Source organism: Hemiscyllium ocellatum, chromosome 9, assembly GCF_020745735.1.
Source record: "Hemiscyllium ocellatum isolate sHemOce1 chromosome 9, sHemOce1.pat.X.cur, whole genome shotgun sequence".
NCBI lineage: Eukaryota > Metazoa > Chordata > Chondrichthyes > Orectolobiformes > Hemiscylliidae > Hemiscyllium > Hemiscyllium ocellatum.
Window position 1 is genome coordinate 6,755,473 of NC_083409.1, and position 10,644 is coordinate 6,766,116.

Sequence of the window (10,644 nt, forward strand, 5' to 3'; positions counted from 1 at the left end):
GCATCTCATTCATTCATTGGGAGATAAGCTGCCTGGGCTGGGAAATGGAGCTCAGGACCCTGAACATTCCCTGTCCCCTCCTGAGGGATACTTTAGGTTGGGGCACAGTCCATGGAATGCGACAGTACATTCCTACCTCACCCATTTCCCCACTGTGTGTGTGTGAGGCTGGAGCCTGCAGAAGCCATTGACATTTTAGATCATCGAACATAAAACATGGAACTTAGAACAGTGCAGTCCAGTACAGGCCCTTCAGCCCATGGTAATGTGCTGAGCATTTATCTTAATCTAAGGTCAACCTAACCTACACACCCTTCAATTTACTACCATTCTTGTGCTTCTCCTGCATTCACTTAAAAGTCCCTAATGTCTCTGACTCTACGACCACCACTGTCAGTGTATTCCACATACATACCACTCTCCGAATAAAGAACCTACCTCTGACATCTCCCCTAAACCTTCCTCCAGTCACCTTACATTATGTTCCCTCATGATAGCCATTTCTGCCCTGGGGAAAAATCTCTGGCAATCTATTCTATCTATGTCTCTGATTAAATTACACACCTCTCTCAAGTCACCTTTCTTCCTTTTTCTCTACAGTGTGTAAAATCCCAGCTCACTCAACCTCTCTTCATAAAACAAGCTCTCCAATCCAGACAGAATTCTGGTAAATCTCCTCTGCATTGTCTCTAAAGCATCAACATCCTTGTTATAATTAAGCAACCAAAACTGGATACAATATTCGAAGTGTGGTCCAATCCGGGTTTTACAGAGCTGCAGCAAAACATCGCAACACTTAAACTCAATCCCCTTGTTAATTAAAGCTAAAACACCAAATGGCTTCTTAACAACCCTATCAACTTGGGTGGCAACTTTGAGGGATCTATCTACGTGAACCCCAAGATTCCACTATTCCACACTGCCAAATATCCTGTCTTCAGCATTCAAATTCAAAATTCCAAAAAGAATCACTTCACATTTATTCAGGTTGAACTCCATCTGCCACTTCTCAGCCCAGCTCTACATCCTGTCTATGTCTTGTTGTCGCCTGAAACAGCCCGCAATACTGTCTACAACACCACTGACCTTTGCATCATCATCAAACTTACTAGCCCACTCTTCCACTTCTTCATCCAAATCATTTATAAAAACTAAAAAGAGCAGAGACCCAAGAAGAGATCCCTGTGGAACACCACTGGTCACCGACCTCCAGGTGGAATACATTCAATCCACTGCCACTCTCTGTCTGCTTTTGGCCAGCCAATTCTGTGTCCAAAGAACCAAATTCCCCTGTATCCCATAACTCCTAACTTTATGAATGAGCCGACTGTGGGGAACCTTATTAAATGCCTTACTGAAATCCATGTACACCACATCCACTGCTCAACCTTCATCAACTTGACTCGTCATTCTCTCAAAGAAATCAGTAAGTCTTGTAAGGCATGACCTGTCCCTCACAAAGCCATGTTGACTATCTTTAGTCCAACTATGTTTTTCCAACTAGTCATAAATCCTATCTCTCAGAATCCATTCCAGTACCTTTCTTACCACAGACAAAAGATTGACTGGATTGTAATTCCCAGGGGTTTCCCTATTCCCTTTCTTGAACAGAGGAACAACATTTGCCTCTCTCCAATCAGCCAGTATTACTCCTGCGGACAGTGAGGACGCAAAGATCATCGCCAGAGGTGCAGCAATCTCATTCCTCGCTATCTGTAGTAACCTTAGATACATCTGGTCTGGTCCTAGTGATTTATCTATCTTGATGCTTCCCAGAAATTCCAGCACATCCAATTTCTTAATATCAATCTGTTCAAGCCTATTAACCTGGCCCACAGTGTTCTCACTATGAACACAGAGCCTGTCTCTTGTGAACACTGAAGAAAAAAAACTCACTATGGCCTCCCCTACCTCTTCCAATTCCAGGCATGAGTTCCCTCCATTACCCCTGATCAGCTCTACCCTCTCTCTGGTCATTTTTATATCCGTCATGTAAATGTAGAATGCATTTGGGATTTCCCTAATCCTTCCCGCCAAGGTTTGATCATGCTCCTTCCTCCATTTCTGAGTTCATTCCTAGTCATTCTGTAATCCCCAAACCAGTGTCAGATAGCGTCATAGAGTCATAGAGATGTCTAGCATGGAAACAGACCCTTCGGTCCAACCTGTCCACGCCGACCAGATATCCCAACCCAATCTAGTCCCACTTGCCAGCACCCAGACCAGATCCCTCCAAACCCTGCCTCTTCATATACCCATCCAAATGCCTCTTAAATGTTGCAATTGTACCAGCCTCCACCACATCCTCTGGCAGCTCATTCCATACACATACCACCCTCTGCATGAAAAAGTTGCCCCTTAGGTCTCTTTTATATCTTTCCCTTCTCACCCTAAACCTATGCCCTCTAGTTCTGGACTCTCTGATCCAAGGGAAAATACTTTGTCTATATATCCTATCCATACCCCTCATAATTTTGTAAACCTCTATATGGTCACCCCTCAGCCTCCGACACTCCAGGGAAAACAGCCCCAGCTTGTTCAGCCTCTCCCTATAGCTCAAACCCTCCAACCCTGGCAACATCCTTGTAAATCTTTTCTGAACCCTTTCAAGTTTCACAACATCTTTCCGATAGGAAGGAGACAAGAATTGCATGCAATATTCCAACAAAGGCCGAACCAATGCCGCTAATGACCTCCCAACACCTGTACTCAATAGTCTGACCAGTAAAGGAAAGCATACCAAACACCTTCTTCACTATCCTATCTACCTGCAACTCCACTTTCAAGGAGCTATGAACCTGCACTCCAAGGTCTCTTTGTTCAGCAACACTCGCTAGGACCTTACCATTAAGTGTATAAGTTCCCAAAATGCAGCACCTTGCATTTATCTCAATTAAACTCCATCTGCTACTTCTCAGCCCATTGGCCCATCTGGACCAAATCCTGTTGTAATCTGAGGTAACCCTCTTCGCTGTTCACTACACCTCCAATTTTGGTGTCATCTGCAAATTTACTAACTGTACCTCTTATGCTCGCATCCAAATCATTCATGTAAATGTAAAATAATAGAGGACCCAGCACTGATCCTTGTGGCACACCACTGGTCACAGGCTTGCAGTCTGAAAAACAACCCTCCACCACCCTCTGTCATCTACCTTTGAGTCAGTTCTGTATCCAAATGGCTGGTTCTCCCTTTATTCCATGAGATCTAATCTTGCTTATCCGTCCCCCATGGGGAACGTTGTCGAATCCCTTACTGAAGTGCATATAGATCACATCTACTGCTCTGCCCTAATCAACCTTCTTTGTTACTTCTTCAAAAAACTCAGTCAAGTTTGTGAGACATGATTTCCCACGCACAAAGCCATGTTGACCAACCCTAATCAGTCTTGCCTTTCCAAATACATCTACATCCTGTCCCTCAGGATTCCCTCCAACAACTTGCCCACCACCGAGATCAGTCTCACCAGTGTATAGTTCCCTGGCTTTCCCTTGCCACCCTTCTTAATCAGTGGCACCACGTTTGCCAACCTCCAGTCTTCCAGCACCTGACCTGTGACTATGGATGATACAAATATCTCAGCAAGAGGCCCAGCAATCACTTCTCTAGCTTCTCACTGAGTTCTTGGGTACACCTGATCAGGTCCTGGGGATTTATCCACCTTTAACCGTTTCAAGACATCCAGCACTTACTCTTCTGTAATTTGGACGTTCTGCAAGATGTCACCATCTATTTCCCTATCGTCTATATCCTCCATATCCTTTTCCACAATAAATACTGATGCAAAATATTCATTTAGTATCTCCCCCATTTTCTGTGGCACCACATAAAGGCTGCCTTGCTGATCTTTGCGTGGCCCTATTCTCTCCCTAGTTACCCTTTTGTCCTTAATATATTTGTAAATACCCCTTGGATTCTCCTTAATTCTATTTGCAAACGCTACCTCATGTTCCATTTTTGCCCTCCTGATTTCCCTCTTAAGTATACTCCTACTTCCTTTATACTCTTCTAAGGATTCACTTGATCTATCCTGTTTATAACTGACATATGCCTCCTTCTTTTTCTTAATCAAACCCTCAATTTCTTTAGTCATCCAGCATTCCCTATACCTACCATCCGTCCCCTTCACCTGACAGGAATATACTTTCTCTGGATTCTTGTTATCTCATTTCTGAAGGCTTCCCATTTTCCAGCCGTCCCTTTATCTGTGAACATCTGCCTCCAATCAGCTTTCGAATGTTCTTGCCTAATACCGTCAAAATTGGCCTTCCTCCAATTTAGAACTTTAACTTTTAGATCTTGTCTATCCTTTTCCATCATGATTTTAAAACAAATAGAATTATGGTCGCTGGCCCCAAAGTGCTCCCCAGTGACACCTCAGTTACCTGCCCTGCCTTATTCCCCAAGAAGAGTAGGTCAAGTTTGCACCTTCTCTGGTAGGTACATCCACATACTGAATCAGAAAATTGTCTTGTATGCACTTAAGAAATTCCTCACCATCTAAACCTTTAACACTATGGCAGTCCCAGTCGATGTTTGGAAATTTAAAATCCCTGACCATAACTATCCTGTTATTCTTACCCATAGCTGAGATCTCCTCACAAGTTTGTTTCTCAATTTCTCTCTGACTATTAGGGGGTCTATAATACAATCCCAATCAGGTGATCATCCCTTTCTTATTTTTCAGTTCCCAACCTTGCTTCCTCAAACTGAAGTAAGCTTCCTTCATCCTCTTGACAAGAAGCTCCTCCTCTCTTGTCATCTAAGGTTCCTTCACCTTACCATTCTTGTCTCAGTGGAACAAAGTTATCCAACACTCGCAACAAGTGCTCCCAAACGGCATCCACAATTCTGTTGTGCTGGTCCCATAGAACAATTGTTCCTAATTTATACTCCACAGCTCTTGTTTAACAGCAATATAATTCCCCCCTCCCTCGTTACTATCTTCCCATATGGTCTGTTCCTATCCCTCCCCATGGTTATGGTAAAGGTGAGGCAGTTGTGGTCACTACCACTGAAATGTTCTCCCACCAAAAGATGTGACACCTGAACTGACTAATTCCTAGCACCAAATCTAATATGGCCTCCCTCCTAATCATCCTATCTGCATATTGCATCAGGAATTCTACTTGGATACACCTGAAGAAATCGGCTCCATCCAGGAAATCTGCACTAAGGAGGTCCCAATAAATATTGGGGAAGTTGAAGTCACTCATAACAACAACTCGGTTACATCTGTAGCTTTCAAAGATCTGCTGTCCAATCTGTTCTACCATCTCTCTGCTCCCATTTGGGAGTCTATCAAAAACACCCAACAAAGTGATTGCTCACCCTAAACCCTCCCCAATAACCTGCTTTGCTGCAGCTTTGGTGCACTCTCTAATTAATAATGCTGCCCCCCTCCTCTTTTACACCCCTCCCTGTTCTTTCTAAAAGACCTGAACCCCGGAACAACCAGCAATCATTCCTGCCCCTGTGAAATCCATGTGTCTGTTATAGCCATAGCATCATAGTTCCAAGTACTGATCCATGCTCTAAGTATATCACTCTTATTGCTGACACACCTTGCATTCAAACAGACATGTATTAACTCATCAACTGTATATCCTTCTTTACAGACGCTCTGCATTCTATTTCTGCGCATTCAACTACTACCTTCAATAGCTGGTTGAAACCCTCGCAAAGTGCTCGAGCAATTCTCCCATCCAGGACATGTTGTCTCTCCAGTTTAAGTGCAAACCATCCTTCATGTCCAGGTCCCAACTTCCCCAGAAGGTACCTAATCATTTACGGATCTGAATTATGACCAATTCTGACCACACCTGCTTCCCATAAGCATTGAGCTCAGTACTAATATACAAACAGTCCATCGTCTCAGTGGTGTAAGACAGTGAAGGGACCTGGAGGCTGGATGGGAGAGAGATGTGAATGGGCAGAGGCCCAGGTATATAGAGATACAGGAATGAGGGGGATCCGAGAGAGAGAGAGGCTCATAGAGAGAGAGAAGGACTGTGAAGAGTAGGGGTATAGTGACACAGTGGGTCAGAAATGTGAGAGATACGGAGTGAGGGAGTCTGAAGTAGAGAGATTGAGATGGAGAGAGAGCAGGAGAATTGCATTGGGAGAGAAAGTGAAAATGTCAGCAGTGAAGCAAGTGAGAATGGGTGGAGGAAGCTGGGTGAGGACATTGAAATCATGGAGTTAGCAGGCGGAAGGAACAGGAATAAGGGTTTCTGTGGTCAAGGGGCTGCTGTCGTGCAGAGATGGACATTGTTGTGGAGGTAGAGAGATTGTTGGGTTTGAAGCTCAAATACAGGACAGTCCATTAGGAAGGAGGTCGATGATAACTGGTCTCTATTGCAGGGTCCAATGGGAAGGAGGTAAATGTTTATTGGTGAAAGACACACATCCATTGGTGACGAAGAGATGAGTATGGTTTTCTGTGCCTTAAACTATATCCACCTGGGAAGCAGGTGGAAATGGAGACAGGGAAAAAGGGAGAGAAGGAGGGATGGAAAGACGGAGGGAGACAGGGGGAAATAGTAAGCAGGAAACTATCAGTGAGACAGAGGGAAAGGAGGCATTTAACTGCTGCCCCAGGACTCGGTGTTCCAATGTCCAGCAGTAAGACGGGGTATAGAGATCAGTTAGAGAATGACAGAGAGAGTGGGAGAGAGAGAGAGGTGAGCAGGCAGAGTGACAAGGATCAAGCGGTACAAGAATGAGGGACAGAAGGAGAGAGAAAGGCTGACTGATACAGAGGGGTGGTGATACAGAGCATGCTAGAGATGGAGAGAAAGATGGGGTGTGAGGAAGAATACGAGAAAGAGAGTTGGGATGAGTCAGAAGTAGAGAGAGGTTGAGATGACGAGAGGCATAAGGAATGAGAGAGAATGGGGTGAAAGCGAGACAGAGTGAAAGAGTCAGGAATGGAGACAGAGATATCGAGATGGAGAGAGACAGAAAGTGTGAGAGGGTTGCTGTGTGAGAGATTGAGAAAGATTCTGGAATAAAGAGAGAGAAAGGGTGACAGAGAATAGGCACAAATGGGTCTTTTTGTGTTGGTCAGAATATACCGAGTGGGTTTGCCACAGGAATCAGTGCTGGGGTGTAATTCTTTTTCCAGTCTCTGTCAATGACTTGGATGAAGTATGAGAAAGAAAATTGTTAATAAGAGAAAGGTTGTTTGGAAAGTAGGTTGTGACATGATCTGAAGGAGGCTATACAAAGATGTAACAAATGGTGAATAATGCTGGAAAATGTGAAATTGATCAATTTTCAGTAATGATAAATATAGTGATTGCAACAAGGTTTTCCTGATGAACCTCATTGAGTATGCGTTCCTTGGTTTGGGCTGTGAACTGGGCCAAAGAAGAGCGTCATGGCTGACAAATATAAACAAGAGTCGCCTCACTCTCGGGCCTGGATCTGAGCTGGCTGGTGAGAATCTTTGTACTGTAAACATGTAAATAAAGCGGGACTTTGTAACAGGATACTGATCTCTGAAGTTATTTCGACAAAAAAAGGCATATTATCCGAATGACAAAACATGGGGAGGGAGAAAGAGAGAGAGAGAGAGAGATCATGGGCTGGAGGGATGTGGAATGGAGAGAGGTCGACAGAGAAAGAGGGGGAGAGACAGAGAGAGAGAGAGAGAGAGACAGACAGACAGAGAGACAGACAGAGGAAAAGAGACATGAGGGCAGACTGAGTGAGTGACGGTGTCACAGAGTCAGAAAGACCTGCAACATATAAAAAGAGGTCCTTCCACCCATCGTGCTTGTGCCAGTCAAAAACAACCACCTCACTATTCTAATTTTCCAGTCCTTGGCCCATCGCCTTGTATACCTTGGCAGCCCAAGTGTATATACTACTTCAATATTGTGAGGGTCTTTGTCTCTCTCACCCTTACACGCAGTGAGTCCCCGATTCCCACCACCATCTGGGTGAAAATGGTTTTCCTCACATTTTCTCTAAACCTCATGCCCATGACCTGACATCTATCTCCGTTGTCATTGATCCCTTCATCAAGGGGAAGGACGCATACACCTCATGATTTTATACATCTCAGTCATGTACACGATCAATCTCCTCTAAGGGAAACAACTCCAGTCTGTCCAATCTCTCTTCACAACAGAAACTCTCCAGATAACATCCTGGTAAATCCCCTCTGCAACCTCTCCAGAGCTATCATATCCCACTGATAACGTATATTCCCGAACTACATACCAATATTGTAGCCGTGGCCGAACCAACATTTCATTTCGATCCAAAAAAGTCTTCCTGCCCTTAAAATCGTCACCTCAACTAAAACAAAAGGAAAACCATACAGTCACAAAGATGTACAGCAAGGAAACAGACCCTTCGGATCAACCTGTCCATGCCGATCAGATATCCTAAATAAACGTAGTCTAATTTGACAGCATTTGGCCCATTTCTCGTTAAAACCTTCTTATTCATATAGCTGTCCAGATGCCTTTGAAGTGTTGAAATTTTCCCATCTGCCTTCTTAACCATTTTATCCAACTGTCCTGAAACCTTAAAGGACCAGTGCACATGCACACAAGGTCCCTCTGATCCTGGGTGCACCCCAGGGTCCGACTGTCCAACATGCATACATCTACCTTGTGTGTCCTGCCCAAGTGCGTCATATCACATTTATATGGATTAAATTCAATTTGACATTAATCAGCCCATCTGACCAGTTCGTCTCTATCCTTCTATAATCTAAGGCTATCCATCCCTTCAAATTTTCAATCATTTGTAAACATCCAGGTCAGACTTCCTACAATCAAATTGAAATAATTCACATGACGCAAAATCAGCAAAGACCCCTAATTCAGATGGGTATGGCTCAATCGTGGAGACAAGACATCCAGTCAGAAAAACACTCGACAATCAGTACCCTCTGCTTCCTGACAAGGAGAGATACAAATGGAAAGCGAGAGAATGAAAGCTGAGAAAGGGAAAAGAGGGGACAAGGAAGAGAGGAGGGAGAGAAGGACAGGTGAGTGAGTCAGAGAGAGGAAAGAGGAAGTGCGATGGGCTGACGTGGCTCTCTCTGCCTGATGCCATTTACATACTGAGGAACACCCAGTCAGACTCTCACAGGCAGCTGCTTTATAAAGCAGAGCCCAGTGAAGAGAGAGTTTATCAGGAACCAGGCACAGGGACAGGAACACGCACCATGATTTCACACATCCGGCTGATCTGGCCCTTGGCATTCTGCATCACAGGTACAATTCTCTCTCCTTCCATCTTGAATCTTTAGCTGCTCTCCATTTCACTCCAATTCCACTGACTTGTGATTGAACGGAAAATGCTGAAACCAGAGGAATGCTCAGTGTCTCCAACAATCTCTTATTTGACTGGCTCTTTCTGTGAAAGTTCTGACGTCACTGTGTTTCTCTCTGACCCCTCAGGTATCAGTGGGGACATCACCATGAGCCAGACTCCTCCGGTGCTGTCAGTGAGACTGGGCCAGACCGCAACCATCACCTGTACGGCCAGTCAATCTGTTAGCAATGAGCTTTCCTGGTACCAGCAGCGAGAAGGTCAGAAACCCTCACTCCTGATGTACAATGCAGCAGCTCGATTCACAGGAGTCTCCGATCGATTCACCGGCAGTGGATCAGGGACCAGTTACATCCTGACAATCAGCAACATTCAGAATGAGGATGTCGCTGACTATTACTGCATGCAAGGTTACAGCAACCCTTTTACGTTTGGTAAAAGAACCAAGCTCAGACTGAGTAAGTAAACCTCAGTCCTCCATTATTCACCCTGTCAATACTGAAATACGCTTTCTAAAACACAAATGCTGAATTGTTGAAGGCATTAGTGGGGAGCTGCAGTGAATGAAATGGTTGATTGAGGAGCACTGTGTCTAACAGGGTGTCCAGCTGTATTTCTTTACTTTCATTGCGCCTTTAAGCAGCAAGTTATAAGTCAGTAAGTTTTACTCACCTTGTGAAGGGGCTCTGTCCATTTGCAGCCTGTGGTCCCATTCCTGCAGCATGGAGTGAAATCAGTGAGTAACGTCCTACCAGTCTCAGTGTGACGGACACGGGCAGAGTTTAATGTGAGCTCTGGTTCCCTCTCCCAGTCTCTGGTCTCACTGACCTCAGCAACAGCAGCAGTAGCACAGTGAGACACCGAGCTCCCACCTCCCCCAGCTTTAACTTTGCTCAATCACATAATCACAGAATTGTAACAGTGCACATGGAGGCTATTCTTCCCATCCTGTCTGTACGGCCTCTCTGAATGAGCAATTCACTGAGTGTCATTCTCCAGTCTTCTCCATGTCAGACTGTACATTGCTCCTTTTCAACTAAGTCTCATTCCCTTTGGAATGTTTCAATTGAAGCTGCCTCCACCACACTCTCAGGCAGTGCATTCCACACCTTAACCACTCACTGGCTGAAAACGATTGTCATCACCTCGCTTTTGCTTCTTTTACCAATTACATTCAATCTATGACCTCTCGTTCTCCATTCTTTCCTGATTAGGGGTATTTTCTCCCTATGTACTCTGTCTACATCCCTCCTGATTTCAAGTCCTCGATCAAATGTCCTCTCTGCCTTTCCTTTCCCAAGGAACATAGTCCCAAGATCTCCAATCTATCTTTTCTCGTCGACGTTCGT

At 44.6% G+C, this 10,644-nt stretch overlaps 1 gene segment (V, D, J or C); it reads left to right on the forward strand.

The window, feature by feature from the left end:
* Nucleotides 1–9,167: 9,167 nt before the first annotated feature.
* Nucleotides 9,168–9,761, forward strand: LOC132818888 (Ig kappa chain V-V region MOPC 21-like). The segment is given in 2 exon segments: nucleotides 9,168–9,237; nucleotides 9,424–9,761. Coding segments are annotated over 2 exon segments (387 nt in total).
* The last annotated feature ends 883 nt before the right edge of the window (nucleotides 9,762–10,644 follow it).